The sequence below is a fragment of the Mesoplodon densirostris genome, chromosome 12 (assembly GCF_025265405.1).
Source record: "Mesoplodon densirostris isolate mMesDen1 chromosome 12, mMesDen1 primary haplotype, whole genome shotgun sequence".
Classification (NCBI taxonomy): Eukaryota; Metazoa; Chordata; class Mammalia; order Artiodactyla; family Ziphiidae; genus Mesoplodon; species Mesoplodon densirostris.
The window spans coordinates 74,660,888-74,681,622 of NC_082672.1; the positions used below are offsets into that span (position 1 = coordinate 74,660,888).

The 20,735-nt window shown below is 36.0% G+C and overlaps 1 protein-coding gene and 1 pseudogene across 1 annotated transcript in view; one reads left to right on the forward strand and one right to left on the reverse strand.

Annotated features, from left to right (window-relative positions):
• EYS (eyes shut homolog) overlaps positions 1-20,735 on the reverse strand; it is a 1,591,612-nt gene that overhangs the window by 1,171,849 nt on the left and 399,028 nt on the right. The window contains exon 12 of the mRNA XM_060115102.1: positions 12,975-13,096. Coding sequence (XP_059971085.1) covers positions 12,975-13,096 — 122 coding nt within the window. The remainder of the gene's footprint in view (positions 1-12,974; positions 13,097-20,735) is intronic.
• On the forward strand, positions 5,975-6,762 carry LOC132500402 (phytanoyl-CoA dioxygenase, peroxisomal-like; annotated as a pseudogene).

Here is a 20,735-nt window from a genome sequence, read left to right on the forward strand (position 1 = left end):
CAATTTTTGAGAAATTTTACACTTCAAAATTTAAATTTAACTTTTTTAGTAAGAACACATCTTCAATAAATAGCTCTAGTATTCAAGCTTTAATTTGTATAAATACATTTTTATGCTATCACCTTGGGTGACTTCTGGATTGAAGTCATGCACTTGATATACTCCCAGTCATCTGAAGAATGAAAATTGGACTTCAAAAATCTGTGGCAAGGCAATAAACCCCTGCTTTAAGACATGAGGAACAGCAATGTCCTCTGAATATTTCCTCTTAGACTCCTCTCACCTCATGATACCACCACCAACTCTCACTTGTCTCTCAGTGCCTGTTGTTAGACTCCTCCTTAATTTTCCACGCCATTCCAGTAATGCTTTTCATGCTCCATGACCTGGCTGATTCTGATACAGCCCATCTCTCTCTTACCAAATGTAAAATATCATACCAAGTTCTAAAATGCATTGCACCACAATTACGGGGTTATATCTCACTCCAGTCACTATAGCCATTAAATAAGTTTGCCAGCTGAGTATCCCACCAAAGAGGAAAGCTGTCGATTTTTATAAGATTGTGAATGTTATCCATACTACATTTCTGGTTCAGAAGTAAATTCTGCTCTAGTAACCTGCTTGTAAGCCTAGGGATTGACGTTCTTGTGCTCCATTACCTCTCTTATGTCCAGGGCACTTGTACCCAGATGCTGTAAGTTTCCCTTACTGCTACTACTGATGAAATGACTGTATCTTTTCTTACCAATATTGCCTCTACAGTTCTGGTTCTCTGTCAAGCTTTAGCAAGAACAGATGAACAGCAGTTCTCAGTCTGCTCCAGGCTACTTATAAAATTAAGGGTCCAATTTACATCATATAGGATTTGTATCTGAAGCTCCCATTCAAATCTTGGAAGAAAATCTTAGTTGGGTAGCAAGAGGTTGGCTTCACACTCTCAAACTCCAAGTACCCTGCAAATATCAAATCATAATTTAGTAGAAACTGTGTATAGTCAACCCTCGGTATCCTCCAAGGATTAGTTCCAGGACTCCTGAGGATATCAAAAATTCTTGGTTGCTCAACTCCCTTATATAAAAGGGTGTAGTATTTGCATATAGTCTACACACATCCTCCTGTATATTTTAAATCCTCTGTAGATTACTTATAATACCTAATAAAATGAAAATGCTAGGTAAAATAGTTATAAATACTAAATGCTATGTAAATGATTGCCATTGGGAAGTAAATTCAAGTTTTGCTTTCTGGAACTTTCAGGAATTTTCCTTTCTGAATATTTTATCTCCTAACTGGTCAGCCTACTCCTTCCAAACCAATGTCATCTAGCAGCCACTCCTTTGATGACTAGGGCCTTTGGACTTGCTTGGCAAATCCAGCTAAGGAGATCACTTTTTCCGTAGAAAGTTCCTACTTGAGAGAGAATGCAATGATTAGCGTTCTAAGTCTCTATTTTAATCCTAAATTTACTTTTTATAATTCTAGCTCTACATTCTTTTCAGTTCCAGTTAATCTGAAGAACAGAATCTGGCAATTTAATTTTAGTCTCTGGCTGCATTACCTGTGAACAGCCCATTCCCTGAAAGGGTCTGTCTTCTGGGTGCAGGCTCCCATCCAGGTGGGCACTGGCTGGATGCTGAGTGCTGCTCGGGATAGGCAGCCCAGTGACCACCAGAAGCCTATATTTATGCACTATGGCCCTGCATGTGAATCTTCTGTGATATACTTTAAAAACACAAAGGCTAACACCTCGTTTCTATTTACTTCATTAGAAACCCCAGGAAGTGAGTCCCAATTAGCAGGTAATTTCAGAAATGGTACAGGTGATTGTGTTGTGTTATGGAGTCTCTGAAATACTGATTTGATCTCAGGATTCTCATCTTTTTTAGTTTTGTGAGTCTTGTGAGCAGCTGAACTCAAGCTCTGATATTTGCAGAGGCTCAGCGAGGTCTAGGAGAGAAGGAAAATGTGGGAGAGGCACGGGATCTGCAGACCATTCTAACTCTGCTTTACATCAATCACAGTGTGACCATGAGAAACCTGGTTTATTTCCAAGAGGCTTGTGTTTTTCTTTGTAAAATACATCTACTATGATATACCAGTAAACTATAAAAGCAGTCCTAAAAAGGCACACCAAAGCACAGAAAATAGTGGGATCTACATTTTCTGACATGCAATTAGCCCTCAATTATATATATATTTTAAAAGTGTCAGGATCAGTAATAACACTCTAGACCTACATGTCTGTATATATGTTCATATACTCATCTACACTTACATCTATGTCAATCACATGGGATTCTCTTGAGTTTTTGTTCCAGATTTTTTTTTAAGTATAGAAGACGGATTTTTCATCTTAGTCTTTTAAGTGCAGCACTTAGATGACAGGAGATCTTTGTGCTCTGAGAGGGCAGAGAAGGCCAGCAACTAAATCAGGGGAACTAACCTGTAAGGCTGTGGCACTACAATTTAGGTGGAGTTAGCCATATTAAAGGCTTCATGTCTGAAGAGAGACAGATGTCTGAACAGAGACAGGTGGACGTGTTCTGCTTTGTGTCCATCAGATGCAGAGCATTTCATCAGAAATGTACCAATCTCACATCAAGTCTTAAAGGATTGCCCAAGAACCCCAGCAGCCTGAGATCATGTAGAACAAAAGCTATCAGCAATTGCCAAATCCCTGGAATCTTGGGATGAGTACAGACTCTATGAGATTCTTTTGTGTGTGTGTATGTAATATGCTTTATATTTATTTATTTAAAATTTGTATCGGAGTATAGTTGATTTACAATGTTGTGTTAGTTTCAGGTGTACAGCAAAGTAAATCAGTTATACATATATTCACTATTTTTTAAAGATTATTTGCCCATATAGGCCATTACAGAGTATTGAGTAGAGTTCCCTTTGCTATACAGTAGGTCCTTGTCAGTTATCTTTTCTATACATAGTAGTGTGTATATGTCAATACCAATCACCCAACTCATCCCCCCTCTTACATGATATTGCTTATATGTGGAATCTAAACAATTCCACATATAAAAGGGTACAAATGAACTTATTTACCAAACAGGAGTAGAGTCACAGATGTGGAAATCTATGGGATTCTTAGTCTATGAGAAATCTAAAATTAGCTAAAGAGATAGAGAAAAAGACCTGCCAATTCAATTCATTCATGCATTCATTCATTTATCCTTTATTTTCTCTCTCTCTCCCTGTCTCTCTAATCCTCTCTCTCATCCTCTCTCTCTTCCTCCTTCCTTTCCTCCCTGTCTCTCTCTTTTTCTGTAGCCACAATTAAATCCCCCCCTCCTCCTCAGCATCATAAAATATGATTTATATTTGTTAATTGCTTTATACATGGCAGGCAATGTGTTAAGTATTTTACATGCAGTATCTTATTTAATCTTTATAAAAATCCTGCAAAGTAACTGTTATTAATATGTGCATTATTATAATGAGCTGAGTGAGGCTTAGAAAGGATAAGTGACTTGTTTGAGGTGGCACAGCTAGGAAGTGAAGCTAGGAACCTCAAAGGCCTGTCCCCTATGTGCAAGCAGCCTTTGGTTGTGAAAGGCATGCTGCACAACCTGACACATTATAATCGAGAAAATGCAAAGACAATTCTCTGTTATTCTTAACCTAAGCTTTTCATCAGTTTACATAAAGAAGCTATTTATCTGCTAGCTCTAATTAATCTGTATGTATTATAACCAAGACAAGTTCATATATGAAGTAACTAACCTGGACTCCAGAACTTGATGTTGGAAACCTCTTGCCATCTGTTTAAATCAGGATGGCTGGCAAATGGCTAAAGAACAAAGACATATTCTCTTTTGTGTGTATGCACATTTGCGCATATGCTTGTTTCCACATATACATATCCACTCTCTTATTCAAAATTTCCTACACTCTTCACAATTGATAAACTCCTCACAGACAAATGGGGGATTGGGATGGCACAGAGTTAGAACACAATGGAGCTCTTCATTGATGGAGATGAAGGATTTACAGTTCTTTGGTCACTGCTCTTGCCAGTTAATAATATACTGTTAAGGCAACCTGTTCTTCTGAAGGAAGATGTGTGTTTTTCTTTTCTCTTATTATCATCTTAAAAACAGTATCTGAACACAACATGACAGATTTCTAAAAACAGTTATATATAGACTCAACCACTTAAAAATGGCATCCATGTAAATGGTAGAAAGAATATTTTTTAGGAAAAAAAATAAATTACTATGTAACTATTCACTAAATTCTCAGAAATAAATTGTGAAGCCCAGAAATGAGTCCTAGTTATAGTGACATAAATACAACAAACAATAATATAAAAGTACAATGCTGGTATTGAAATACTTTGAAGCTTACTCTGTCTGATAATGCTTTGAAAATAAACCTATTTATTGATGTGTTTTGGTTAATGTTGGAAATGGAAATTGTATTCAACCAATTCTAAATCATTTTTTAAACTGGACTATTTCTAGGAACTTTGCACTTTTACTGGAGACTCTGAAAATGGAAAATTTCTCCCTGATTAGTTACATTCATAGACAAGTTATGAAATTCACACTACTCCACAGATTTCTAAGCCTCAAAACTGAACCATCTGTAAAATTCACTTCTCTGTAACGAATCTTGGAATAAGAAAAAAGGAAAAAATATGTCTGAGCTTCCAAAGTAGATATCATAAGTCCAAAGTATTAAAGCTCATGTATTTCTTTACTCAGGTGGATCAACAAAACTTTTCAGGATCCATTTGTTTTTACTTTGCATATAATCCTAACAAATTTGGTTATGTGTTTCACTACGATGACGGACTGAAAACAACAGATTAGAGGTGAAAAAATGGGGTGCTTCAGACAGACATATTAGCTGATCAAACTTGACAACTGAGGGGAACACATTGAAAGAATTATACAATCATCAGATGAATGAACTAAAATTCTATATTCCTCTTGGATTATACAAGGAAAACAATTCTATAATCTACCATATTGTAGAAAGGAAAGACAACTGACACCCATCACATTGAACCACTTTCCTAAATATAATGTTAAATTATTCTCAATAAATTCTTAGCCTAAAATCTGTGTAATGAAAAGTAGAGATCTGGGTAATAAAATTTTTTAGACAGATCTTATTCTACATAAACAAAAGTAGGCTGTTTAGCATGGACATACCCAAAGGACTTCATTTTGTGTCACCTAATCACTACAGAGCTATGTTTAACCATGAGTTTGGTTGTTAGCTGATGAATCACGATTTAGATTAAACTTTTTTGCTATATATTCGTTACTGAAGGCCTTGTAACTAATCAATTTAATCAAAATACTTAATTGAATTTTGGGATAGCATTACAATTAATTAGCCGTTGATTTTTTTAATGCTCTCAAAATGATTTGAAACATTATATCCAGCCTTTATGAAAAGTTATAATTTCATGCACAAGTTTTCTGATTAGCAAATGTCAATATATAAAGAGATTGACACTTCACTAAGCTATGGCAAGTGAGGCAAAAACAATATATTATTATGTCCTTCAGAAAAGAATTGATATGAAAAAGTTAGATTTATTCCCTTTGTCTTAAAAACAGAAGCACTGAAGCCTCTCCAGCCTCGGGGAGGTGAGGCCGTCCACAGAATTAAGTGGGGCCAAGGCCCAGCCACCGGTGTTCCCCCGAAGGCCATGGACAAGGACCACTCCTCCCTTGTCTGCATATCTTGTTGTGATACCTCGGCACCACCAGGCCGAAGCCATCATAGCTCACCCCACTTCAGGTGTTGTTTTTCCTGCCAGTTTCCATAGTCAACAATTCCAGTATACTCATGAAAATAATGTTCTAAGCCTAGAACAGAGAAATTTATGAAGAAAATGTGTTTCTTTTCATTAAAATTTTGATGACTGATGCTGATACACTTGAGGGATGAGTTTGATAGAATCTGCAAAAAGGAGGTGAAACCACTGGGATTGATGATGATGAAAGATGTGACCATTGCAAAATCACAATATATGCCAAGTGAGAAAGTGACTACCAAGGTCCAAGATTTCCAAGAAGATAAGGAACTCTTCAGGTATTGCACCCTCCCTGAAATTCTGAAATATGTGGAGTGCTTCACTGGACCCAATGTTATGGCCATGCATGCAATGTTGATAAACAAACCTCCAGATTCAAGCAGAAGACATCTCGTCCATTACCTTTTGCACCAGGATCTTCACTATTTCCCCTTAAGGCCCAGCAATAGCATCGTTTGTTCCTGGAAGGTCATGGAGAACATCGACCAGAACAACGGCTGCCTGGTTGTGCTCCCAGGGACACACAAAGGTCCCTTGAAACCACACGATTATCCCCACTGAGAGGGAGGGTTTAACATCATGTTCCACGGGGTCCAAGACTATGACAGAAATAACACCAGGGTGCACATCATGAAGGAGAAGAGAGACACCATTTTCTTTCATCCTCTGCTTGTCCATGAATCTGGTTCGGAACAAAAGTCAAGGATTCCGGAAGGCAATTTCCCACCATTTCACGCATGCCAACGCCACTACATTGATGTGAATAGCACCAATCAAGAAAACATTGGAAAGGAAGTTTTAGGGTTAGTTAGTAAATCTATGGAGTGAAAGACGTCAGCCTGAAGGATGTTTGGGAATTTCCAGCGCACATTGTGAAAGGAGAATCAACCTTTGAAACAGCCCTTTGCAAGAACTCTTTTAAAGAAAACCAAGATAGAACAAGGTGTCGGAGGAAAATGTTTTCTCAATGAGATGAGAAAATCTTTTCTATTCACTTGTTAACAAAATCAAAGTGCACGGATCCAGTACTTAATTGCATAGGGGTAATTTTGCAGTAAGGTGAGGTGGCTTTAATGGATGTAAAAACAGTAAAAGTGAAATATTACTTTTTTAAGGAAAACTTGGGGTTGGAATTAATAAATGTGATGTATAATTGAAAACAAAACAAACAATCAAACAAACAAAACACCCCAAAAAACAAAAGCACTGGAACAGATGGAATAATCCAAAAGAGAAATCATACGTTAAATGTAAGATGCAATGAAATATGTTGCTAAAAACACTAGGGATAAATCTCTCCTTTTTTTTTTTTTTTTTTTAGACTGTCCTTTATTTCTCATATAAGGTGCTAAATTGTGAGTTATCAGTACACATGAAATAGTAACCTCTGTACTCCACCCTAAATATCAGAAAAGTTTAGAGCTGGAAAGTGCCATCTGGATACCTAGTCTAGTGATTCTCAATAATTTGTGATTCTCAAAATCATAAGGAATCACAAATTATCCAGGTGTCTGGATTCAGCAGCTGAATCAGAATTTTAAGTAATTGTTCCCTGGTTAAGAACAATTGAGTCCAATTCTTTCATTTGATTGAAGAAACTGATAACCCAACTAAAAAGTCCAGTAATAGATACTTGCTTATGCATATTCTAATACTTAAATAAAATTGAGAACTATATTGCCTTTAATTCTTTTTCCATATATAGTGAATTTGAGTAATGTTCTAACACTTCTTAATTTTATGGATCTAATAAGTTAAGTGGCTTGTGGTAAATCATAGAACAAATCCATGTCAAAGACAGACAATCTACAAACCTCCTCTTTACTCTTTAAATTACCAAAAACTTGCAAGATATTTAACCTAATAAAGTTTAAAAATGAACAAGAAAAAAACTCATTATTTGGAAGTTTAATAGTTTAGGCAATATTTTATAGGACCTATGACTTAAAAGCAATATTAATACACAACATAGATATAGTAAAGATGGCACATGAGAGCTAAGACATTTGACACTTGACAAATTTTGTCATACTCCTATATAACAGAGCAATTTTTGCTAATGAAATGTGTAACTGTCTTCTTTTGTTACAAAATTAGAATTCTTCTTTTCTCCATCAAGGAGTATTTGGGCAGTTCTTTGTGTTCTGACGATTCTGGAGTTCTAAGCACTGACATTGAGTCAGAGTCTTGGTGTTAATTTCCATCAAATGAGATTAAAGCAAATCTTCATGGAGAGGGTGGGTAGCAAAAAAATGAAGGTTTTGTATCTGGACATAGAGCAGTTGGACCGATTCCACTCTGATAGAGGGTTTGCAATCCTTGAGAGAGAGCAGAACATTTTAGTGGTTCCAATGGATTTGCTGAAGTGTCAGCTGGGACCTGGTCACTAATTAACTAAACATCCTGCACTTGAGGGGTGCAGAGATGGTACCAGGAGCCAGATTTGGTAGGAAAGGATTAGAGTCATTTGGCAGCTTAACCTGTTTTTGAAAAGGGCATGGGAATGTCACAATGGGCATTTCAGTGGCAGCCAAGATGAACTGCAAAGCAGGGTTATTGCCCTACTGGCTCTGCCACCCCCAGCTTTGACTGTATTAAACAAAAGGGAGGACATAGGCAACTCTCAAATGACTGGCATGGGTTTTGCAACCATATGGTGGGGAAGGTAGAGATAATTTTATTTTTCACTAGAAAACACATAAATTCAGTTTGTTTTTTGCACCCGACTGGGAGAAAATTTATATCTGTAATATGCCAGTATATATAATATGCATAAGTTTTAAAATAGTTGTATATGAACAAAATCTTTGTTCTTTCCACATGTTGGTTCTACTGCATTATTTTTGTTTCTCCTGCTATAATCAAAATTACGTATTCATTATTCATATAAGGTACAGAGGAAAATGAAAGTAAAATGAGAGGGAAAATGCTAGAATAGTTTGATTATACATATTTAAATAAGCATAAGGAAATAGTCATTCTCAAATACACATCTAAGAAAGCTACACGAGGGAATAAATTTTACTCTACCCAAACTTAACATTTGTATCTTATTATGTGCTATATATTCAAAATTTTCTTATTTTCCTCCAACTGATTTTTGTAGGTTTACTGAACCTTAAAGAAAGGGAAATAAGAAAATGTCTTGTTGTTACAAAATACTTCTCATCTTGGTTTCAAAGTCTTCGGATATTCTGCTTTTTATCTAAAATCACATTCATGATGCTACATATAATCATAAGGAAATGCTGCCGTTTTGAAAATGTTCATTTGAAGCTACAGCCAAATCAAGTTCAAAGAAGAAACACGCCTCATGTCAATGGCATTGCCTGGGTTGCTTGGGGAGTTACAGCCACACCACAAGTAGGCTGCTGACTCTTTTTTTTTTTTTTTTGCGGTACACGGGCCTCTCACTGTTGGGGCCTCTCTCGTTGCGGAGCACAGGCTGGACACGCAGGCTCAGCGGCCATGACTCACGGGCCCAGCCGCTCCGTGGCATGTGGGATCTTCCCGGACCAGGGCACGAACCCGTGTTCCCTGCATCAGCAGGCGGACTCTTAACCACTGCGCCACCAGGGAAGCCCGGCTGCTGACTCTTATAGTCAGATGAAGACCTTAGACTGAATAAAGTCATTTTTCTGTTTATTACAATTATTAAACATTTTGTAGAAACTACATATTCTATTTCTCTTCCACTTTAAAGCCTTCAAAGAACATTTCACAATTGTCTTTACTAATCAGTCAGTGAAAGAAAGAAAATACGAAACTCAATTTGGACCTTGCTTTATTTTGATTACTTCTGTTGTCTGTTTTAGCCAGGTTTCATTTCAGAATTATGAGTTTTTAGCTCTTTTTGCCTGAGTTAGTTCTTTGCAATGATTTTTTGTTTCAATTTATTATTATACTATTATGTACTCTTTATTCCTACACAAAAAATGCAATATTTAGCATAATATTGGTGCAATACTTAACTTAGCAGGCTTGGGTGCTCAAACGCTATATATTCCAAATGAACGCCAGGCCCTTTACTGGCTCCTGGAAGATCACCTCTGGGCCTTGGGATACCCTGCCTGGTAACAATGTGTTTGATACCTGACACCTTGGGCTAGTCTCAACAGTTTTGCTAATGATGTGATTTATGACGAAAGCTTTGTTTTAAACCTGGGGCTTTGGACCAAGCTGTATCAATTTGAACATTGCAGGAGGTGGAGCCTGGTTAGCTAAAGTCCATGCCTTGTGACTGACCTGAATTAAAACCCTGTACACCAAGGCTTGAGTGAGCTTCCCTGGTTGGTGACACTTCATTCATCTTGTCACACATCATTTCTCAGAGAATTAAGTGTTGTCCACCAAGCTCCACTGGGAGAAGATATCTGAAAGCTTGTGCCTGGTTTCTCCTGGACTTTGCCACTTTGCTTTTCCTTCTGCTATTTTTAATCTATAAGTTTTCACTGTAATAATCTCTTACCAGGAATAAATCAGATTTTCTGAGCCTTTCTAGTCACCTATCAAATCTGAGGATAACCTTGGGGCCCAGACACAATATCTAAAAGCTATCAAATGCTTTGAACATTCTTTCTTTTTTTTTTTTTTTTTTTTTTCTGTACGCGGGCCCCTCACTGCCGTGGCCCCTCCCGTTGTGGAGCACAGGCTCCATGGCCATGGCTCGCGGGCCCAGCCGCCCCGCGGCATGTGGGATCCTCCGGGATCGGGGCACGAACCCGTGTCCCCTGCATCGTCAGGCGGACTCCCAACCACTGCGCCACCAGGGAGGCCCCATTCTTTCATTTTTTAAACCATCTGTTGTCTCCATAATAGCTTCTCTTGGAAGGATATCACCAATCCAATGGTATTTTTCTTCTTATAACTGATATATAAATTATAGTTAGGAATTAGCTAATTTTAATGATCTCCTTGTATATTCTAATACATTTAAATCAATTAATAAAATATGATGGCAAACTTTATGTAGTTTGATAATTTTATTTCCTTTTCAACCCTGCTGCTTTCTGTTTGTTTGCTTGTTTTTTATTCTTCCCTGCCCCCAGTCTTTATTGAAGTATAATTGACAAATGAAGTGTATAATGTGATGGCTTGATATATGTATACATTGTGAAATTATTAACACAATAAAGTTAATTAACACATTGATCACCTCACATAGCTACCTTTTTGGTGTTTGTAATGAGAATGCTTAAGATATACTCTCTTAGAAAATTTTAAGTATACATATAGTATTATTAGTTATAGTCATTATTAGATTATAGTCACATGAGATCCCTTGAACTTACTCAGTTTATAACTGAAGACTTATACCCTTTGAGTAACATCTCGTAATTTCCCCCAACCCCCAATTTCTGATAACTACCATTTTACTCTCTGTTTCTGTGAGTTCCAATTTTTTTTAATTCTTATTCTTCTTTATTATATTATAACAATTTCTGGAAGTATGAGTCAAGATTTTAAACTAATACTTGTCTAGATTTAGTCTGAATAGTTTCTTACGGGCAACTTATAAAATGGATAAATGAGAGAATACTCTACTTAGAAGTTCTGGTCTTGGATACGATGCAGCTCCTAAAGTTGCAGTTCCTGACTTGTCAAAAGGCTGTCTTAGTGTCTCACAGATAATTTCTCTCAAGGTCAGGAGTAGAAATGGAATCTTATGATTATGGGTATGAAGCTCTTTCTACTACAATAAACTTCTATTATTGCTGAAATTATGACTGAAATCATAGACAAAAATAACGTTTAATCACTTTATGGAAATTAGATGATTTACCTGCAAATCAAAGGAAATTTGACTCAAGCTATACTTAAAAATGTATCATAAGTGATCTCACATAATTAGATCCAAGGGTCAGGCAGGCACATGGAGGTTCAGTCAGGAGATCAACAATGATCTCCTGTCTCTCAGCTCTGCTGCTTTAAAGGTCACTCATCACTAGACAGCACCTTGTCCCTTCCTTGGGGCCTGAAAAGAGCAACTGCAATTACATGTCTAAAATACAGATGTAAGAGGGTCTAGAGGAGGTATGTACATTTTACATACATCCTATATGCAGGTGAGGAAACCTTTTCCTGGAAAGAATTCCACTCTTACCTCAGAGACCAGTGTAAGGTGACACACCCAGGCCTACAGGAACCCCCCAAAGTGGGATGGGATTGACAGACTTAGACAAAGAATCTGGAAGAACAAAAACAAAACAACTGGAGCACACACATGCCTAACAGTGGCTAGACAACCCATGCACCATCGATGCGTCTGGTTACGGCTATCCAGACCTTAGTTATAATTCTTCATTTAGGTGTCTGCCTTCCTTGTACAAAGAAACAAGTTGCCACAAATTATCTTTTTATTGTTAAAACAATGTCAGTACACTGAGAGTTGAAATATGGATGAAAACAGATCGGTTTTTCAAAGCGTTTTTCCCTAACTTCAACTAGTGTAGTCCTTTTGTGAAAGCCAGCTCTGATGTTACAGCCTCAGCTCTGAACCTGCACCGATGTCACAGCATTAACTTGTGCTGCCTGTCATATATTTTCTAAAGCTGGTCCATGAATCCATGTTGAGTAGACATTTTTTATGTCAGGCTTCCTGAAAAATGAAGAATCAGAGGGCCAGAGGGGATCCCATTGATTTGCCAACTGTGTCACAGTCTGTTTAAGGCAGAATGACACATGCTTGTGACAAAGGTGATGACAAATGGATATGTACCGAAGGGACAACACCAACGCAGATGAATGAAGGAAATGATGGGGATACAGCAAGTGATGGAAATCAAAATAGAATGCAAGGTTATAAATGATGATGAAATATATAACATATGTGTGTACAATACCTTGAGTTAGATGAAAGTGGTTCCTATAAGATTGACAACATTTTTAGGATAATTTCTGAAATTTTACACAAATTCAATGTCACCAAGAGTTGTGAATCCAAAGAGTAAACTACTCATTTTATAAGATTTACATTAACCTATATATGGTGGTAAATAGAATATCCTTTTACTACTAGGTTAAGAAAATATTGCTTGAGTTTCTGTTTTCTAATCTTTATAAGTATGCACATGTATATATACACATACCAACATACAACAAAGGCAAATGTCAACTATATCTGTAAGGGTTAATTTATGCTAGCCCACATTCAGATGTATTAATAATATTCATGGATACTAACCAGACACAGATCTTTGCAGGTAGAATTGTTCTCATGGACATTTAGGATGCAGTCATCAAAGTCTTGTTTACACCTCAGACCAGCAGAGCCCAGACTGCATAAACAGGAGAAGCTATCAACCACTGAAAGCAACAGAAAGAACACTCTTAACATTCCTTTAATCATGGTATAATGTTAATTACCCTAAAGAATGTTGTATTCATCTGAATACATTTCACTTTTAACCAAAGAAAGTGTGAATTTTCATATTTTGTACTCTATTACACAATTTTCTACAACAGTTTCTAAATAATTATCTTGCTCAGTTCTGTTAACTTAAAAACTTGAATTATTTGAAATGAGAACAATCACAATGAATATATGGTAACAATTTCAAAGCAACAATGAAAATATCCGTTTTCTCTCTCTCTATCTCTTTTGTTTTGTCAGTAAACAATGCCTATGGTAAATGGGTCTTTTTTTTTTTTTTTTTTTTTTTTTTGCCATACGTGGACCTCTCACTGTTGTGGCCTCTCCCATTGCAGAGCACAGGCTCCGGATGCACAGGTTTAGCCACCATGGCTCACGGGACTAGCCACTCCGTGGCATGTGGGATCTTCCCGGACCGGGGCACAGACCCGTGTCCCCTGCACCGGCAGGCAGACTCTCAACCACTGCGCCACCAGGGAAGCCCCAATGGGTCACTTTTGTATCAATTACCTTTTACCTGATTGTTTTAGGTTTAATAAACAGGAAGTTAACTGGTTTATAATGTTCCTTGTGTGACAAGGTATTTTAAAGTGCAAAGTGATCTGAAAGTTGACATAGGACTACTAAACTTTAGTTTAAAAGAGCTTTCACATTTCAACATAATCTTTTAAAAATAATTATCAGAATCTGTCCTCTGTTTTACCATTAATGATGGAAAAAGAACAGTCTCTGAAGCATCTCAAGGACATTATTGCAGCTTGATCGTGGTTGCAGCAGGTGGGATTGATGCCTGGGTCCCCACCATCCCTGAGATCCACCAAACAATCGCACTGACTCTGTGCCACGTGCGTGTTCCTGATCCTACTCTCATTAAACGAGTAGGTCCTGGGTGGAAACAGTTTTGTCAATGCACTGTGTGGCTTCTAGGTTTCTGCAGCCAGGATTCTGCACAAGAAATGTAACTGTGACCTTGAAGGAAAACAAGACAGCCCATGGCCACCAGCCAGAGTCAAGGAAGACACAGAGTTGACAGCTCTTTAGACAAGATTTTACTTTTGTTTTACTTTACTTTTTTTAAATCAAGAAACCTAGTTTTTAGCATCTCATTGAAAATAAATGATTAATAAATATACAGATATAGCTATAAATAAATTAATGAAATAAAATGGTATCTGTTGGTGCATCTTTATATCTTATATAGGGAATTAGGTATGTTATCAAATTAAACCGAAATGCAATACAATATGTAATTAAGACATTGTGGAGTACCATGAGTCATAATAATATTTTTTAAAATGTTCATGATTATAAGTCATGTTGGATACTGATGCAAATTGGCAAGTAACAAACAGCTGGAGTCAAGTTAATGTTAGCATAGATGTAGATGTTCTCCATGTAGATAAATGATAAACTCTTTTATAAGAAAACATACAGCAAAAGATAAGTTGAAATTAGCAAAGGGTCTGAAAGAGTTTACTTTCTGAATGTTAACTATTCTGGGTTAGGAATCTAAGAAATGAGCTATGGGCCCAATGAGAACCTAGATAATTAAATTGGATACTATAGGGAAAATAAACAAACATAATTTGTTTGAAGTTTAAAACAACTAAACAAATTTTTTTTCTCACGTCTAATTTGTTAACTATGGGCTATGTGATTAATCACCATTTTATCAGAAAATACTTTTTTAAGCATATTGTCTTGTTTTGTTGTTATTATTTTTACCAGAAAATACAGTCACTGTATTTGTATCAGTCTTCGTTTATAAATATTCCATACTACTATTTTGAATTGAAATTTTAATCAGATAAGACTTTTATTAATCTGTATGTATTATTCATTCTATACTTAAACATGAAACATCATACATTAGTTGTACTGAGCCAAAGTTTCTGGTAACATAAAACATTGTGGTTAAAATACAGAGGTGAGTATTTTAATAATGTACTGCCAATGTGATGAATAACCACATAATGTTTGAGATTTATAAATTGAAATATACATATTAATAATTGTTTCTCATATATAGTCATGTAAAAATACTACTAGTAATGTGAATTCAAAATTTTGGCTTCCCATGCTATTTTAGCTTTGAGAAAGTGTTAAGAATACAGTGTCATAGTTTTATGCTGATATCAGCTTACATGTGTTATATAATTTTTAATAAATGTTTTAGTTCTCTAGTAGTTAAATCTCCTTGGACATTGTCCAAAATATATTATGGATAATGCTATTATAAAATACAGCAATATATCAGGTATCCAAAATTTACATTTCCATAGTATATAATGTATGATCTCCAAAAATTTAATAGGTAGCAATGCATTATATGTAGCATATTTGGAAATTGTATTTTCTTATAGTATAAGAAATTAAGAATTAAAATATTTACAGAGACATAAAATTATATATATATTTATGTCACTGAGAACATATAAGAAGTGACCATATATAACCTTATATGACCCTGATACTAGGACTATCTAGATCTAAAAAAAATTGTTGACCTCTCTCTCAGGCATACAACTGTGCCTTCCTTATTTCTAGTGAGCACCAGAAATTTGAGAACCATTCCCAACACCCCCAAAAGCCTTTGGGTTTGAACTCAGAAATAAGATAACAGTGAATTATTTTAAGACAATCTGAGAATTTCACACATTTTAAAACACAATCTTTTAAGTACCAAAATCTAAAAAATAAATAAATAAATAAATAAATAGAAGAGAGTACTGTTGGTTTAAATCAGGAGTAGCAAAGAGGTGGCCCACAACCCCAAAATATATTTTGCTTAGAAGACACAGTGTTAGAACAATTAACTCTATATTAATATCTATGTAGATATTACAGTTTGCTAGGGCCCCACCTCTACCTGTTATTTTAAACCTGGGCTTCTTCACCCAATTAAAAAAATTATTACACTTCTTAAGGACATGAATTTGAAGATATTTGGTTTAAAAATCTCACTTTCATTTAAATGATACTATTTAAAAACAAAATAACTTTCTATCAAAATGTGCTTTTTCATACATTATTTTAACCATTTATCCATTTAGTGAGGGATTATGTACAAATTGTAAAAATATATTTTAAAAGAGGTTAAATAAGGCAAAATAAGATGGGCATTTTCTCCCAACCCCTTCTAGCTCACTGTCTCTTTCTTTTTCATTTGTTTTTCCCTCTCTCATGGCTCTTAGCCATATCCACTTCACAGGACTATTTTATGCCTTGATTTTCCTGTGTCCTAATAAAATTATCCATCATTGGCATGCTCTTCCACAGAAAAATCCATGTTCCAACATTCAATATTTCTTTTTTCCTTTTTCCCCTTTCCTTCCATTTTTTCTTCTTTTCTTCCTAACTCCTTCTTTTTCCTTTGTAAATTTATACTCTTTCAGGAATACATATTTTAGTAGGAAAAAGTATGTGTGTGTGTGTAATAGATGGGCTAAAATAATTTTAAATCATTGTAAATAGGGCTTTCCCATACTTACAAATAAATACTTCAAAAACTTCTACCATTAAAAAACAAAGAAAAAATGGTTAATTCTGACACCAGAACATAGAGGTCACATCTCCTTAAATTTTCTCATTTGTTACCATTATGACTCACATAAATATAAATTAATTTGTCAGAATTGGGGTGTTTTGTGAAAATAATTGGCACTCGTTTTGATATTGACAGCAGATAACTTTCACTAGATAGCCATGGTTGCATCCTGAACTATTCCATTCCTCCATCAGAGTCTTAGTTGACTGCTTTATAAGAATTTATGTGGCTAAGTGAGTTCAAGGTCATAACCAGGTCCATGAAAGCAGGACTGACAATGATTTCACCCTGAGGACATGCAAAGCCCTCCCACACTGACACTGGCACCCAAGGGGAAATGCTTGCAGATCCATTTTCTCTCTACACACAGCTCCATTCTCAGAAGGATTGCTAGTTTCACAAGGTCCAAATTCACAATGAGAAACTCAAAGGAAATAATCAGTGTCAGTGCATATCCAATGAACAAGTTCCCTCTGGCATATTTCTGCATAAATGCATCCAATTTAGTCTCTAGGCAATGACTCATAATTACCTTCCATATTATCATTGCAATCCTCTCTCTTTCTCTACATTACAATTTAAGAAAGAAATGTTATTTATGATTTCTATGCTTCATCTAACAAAGTACCAGCAGGCAGCAATGTTAAATGACAGCATTTATAAAATACTATTTTGTTTCTTCATACTTCTCACCTCTTGCTCAACAATGTTCTCTGAAGACATTGCAGTTAAGAAAGTACATTATTAATGATTTGATGCTTCCTTATGTTTTCTTTCTAGTACCCTGGAGGTTGCAATCATTATAAGCTTTGCTTGATAGATTTCTTGTTACTCTCAAAACAAATAAACAATGAAAAACTGTCACTGTAATAAGCCTTCAATCTTAAGACCAACACATCAGTCCTGGAACTAAATTTTAAGTTTTACTCGGATAATATAGAGAGATAAAGTGATTGTCATTGGATGAAATGCATACAAGTATTTGGAGATAAGAAATAAGCCGACTTGACCCAAGGGGATCCAGATGAAACAAAAAGTGAGGCGTAAACATCATCAAATTGTTCATAAAGCAAAACCATTATTTGGGTGTCAGTTTTCCAGGTATAGTTAATATATGTAGATATTAACGTTTTAGAAAGTATTTAAATAATAACATTTATTCTCCAAATTGTAGCATATAAGTACACATATAGGTTCTAAAAATGCCTGGCTGAATATCTCAGAGAAGAGAATGTCCAGTAATCATTATGTCCTTTAACTGCTCAGCTTTTATCAGTAATTTCACAACTGTAAGGATCAGGGTATAATAAAAAGAATTGGGATACGGGATAAAGTTTTCAAAGCTTAAAAGTACAGTGGCAATTGGAAAAACTATGGTAGTCCCAAAGGGCCCTAGAAACTACCAAAGGCAATGATCTATATACAGTGAAAAAACCCACATGATAGCTAATGTCCAAAAAATAAGAGCAATAGAAACTGGACCAAGTTGAATAGAAGGATTTCAAGTTTCCAAGGATGGTAAAAAGAAGTAAAAATACAACACTACTTCCAAATAGCATAGAAAGAAAAATTTCCTTCAATAAAAAAATACATTAAGTGGATATTTTTTGCAAGAGCTATGGTAGGTAGTATGGAGAATTCAAATAGGAAAAAAAAGCCTGCTCTTTGTCTTTAAACCATTATGATGAGATTGAAGTGTATTGCAAATGATACATTTCTGGATACTATTTTATAATAATGAAAGTATTTTTCCTTGTAAAATAAGAGAAATGGCATTGAACAAACATCTGCCAGAAACACGTGAAAAAATGAATTACCCTTAAGCTCTCATGCACACCATTTTGTTCTAATTACCTACTTCTAAATATTTAATTGTGAGAAAAGGTGTTTTGCTTTGCTAGTAAGAAGTTAATTTAGCTTGTCTCTTTCATAAATAATTTCATGCATATAATCCATTCAAGTGCTGAAGACTAATATATTCATATGCGAGAAAACACTCATACAAGAATCTCTTTTACAGAATATGCATGAATTCACTGCACCCTCAGTGCCACGCTGACTTGTATATTAATTTCTTATACAAATATTAAATGAGTCCTTACCATGTGACAAGAAGTGTGGTAAATATTGGGGTTATAAACAATGAATGGTTTAAATCAATGCAGCGTCATGACAGGTACACGTGGTCAGTTTCTCATGCTAAGGAGTCACAATGGTGACTGTGATTCTGTGCTGGCAGAATCCTAACAGAACCCTCAAGATCCTCATCCACAGCATACCTGGCTTGTAGAATCCTCTCCCTTTGAGTTGGGTGAGATTTGCCAGTGTGATGGAACATCACTCCAATGATTATATTACATTATATTGTGGAAGGGATTTGTGAATATAATTATTGTCAACTGATCAGACAACTTGGAGTTAATCAAGAGAGAGATTATCTTGGGTAAGTCTCATCAAATCAGGTAAGACTTTAAAAGGCTTTCATTTAAGACTTGAAAAAAAGTGCATTCATTCTCCTGCTTGCCTGGAAGGAGCAGAATGAAGACTGTGTTTTGGACAGTGCCACATGGCAGGGAAGAGCCTGTGGTTCCTAGGAGCTGAGGACCTTCAGGTAAACAGCCAGTAAGAAAGTGAGGCCAGAGAACTGGCCCCAAAACTGCAAGAAACTAAGTTCTACCAACAACCAGTGAGCTTGGAGAGGAACCTGGCCCTCAGATCAGCTCACAACCCAGGTAAACATTTGATCTCAGCCTTGCAGGACCAGGAACAGAAACTCAGCTAAGTCACACCCAGACTTCTGACCTGTAGAAATTGTGAGATGATAAATGTGAGTGGTTTTAAACTGCTAAGTTTTTGATAACTTGTTATATAGCATAGAAAACTAATCCAATCACGTATAAGGGTAACTAAGGCATTGTAAGTGACACTGGAAAGCTTCCTGAAGAGGTAATATTGGATAGACCTAGAGGTTGTCATACTGAGTGAGGTAAGTCAGACAGAGAATGACAAATATCATATGATATCTCTTATATGTGGAAGCTAAAAATAAGGCTACAAATGAACTTATCTACAAAACGGAGAGTCACAGATGTAGAAAACAAACTTATGGTTACCAGGGGTGAGAAGCAGGGGGAGGGATAAATTGGAAGATGGGGATCGACATATACACACTACTATATATATATATGGACCTTGAGTGAACTCTACTCAATACTCTGTAATGGCCTATATGGGAAAAGAATATATAAAAGAGTAGATATATGTATATGTATAACTGATTCACTTTGCTGTACACCTGGAACTAACTCAACATTGTAAATCAACTATACTCCAATAAAATTTAAAAAAAATAATAAAGTGAGTCCTAAAATAGTGACATACATTATCAAGGCTAGGTATGTGGGACAGAGGGGTAGGGAGGGCATTATAGAAAGAGATGAAGACCAGAGGTGAGAAGTCCAGGGAATTGAAATCAAATAGTTCTCAAGGGAAAACAAAGCAAGGAAGGAGATGAGTTTTACTGTATTTCATTGATCATAAGAGACCATTGACTAAGAGACTTTATTGTACGTGCCATTAAGGGTAGTGTAGTAAACTGAAAAATGACTTCCCCTCAAAAGTATCCAGGCCTTAATTCCTGGAGCCTGTGAATGTTGCCTTATATGGTAAGCAAGGATTTGCAGATGTGGTTAAAATAAGGATCTTGATATGGTGAGATTATATTGGTTTATCAGGTGGGCTCCAGAAGTAATCATAAGGGTCCTGCAAAAGAGAGGCAAGAAATTGAAAGAAAGAAAAAGATAGGATGATTAAAACAAGAGGTTGGGCTGATATAAGGAAGGCATCTCAGCCAAGGAATTCAAGGAGTCTCTAGAACCTGAAAAGGTAAGAAAGTCTTCAGAGGAGCCCAGTCTTGCCGACGTCTTATTGTAGACTCCAGGCCTCCAGAACTATAAAACAGAAACTTTGTACTGTTGTAGGTTTGTGACGATTAGTTACAGCACTCAAAGGAAACTAATACAAGG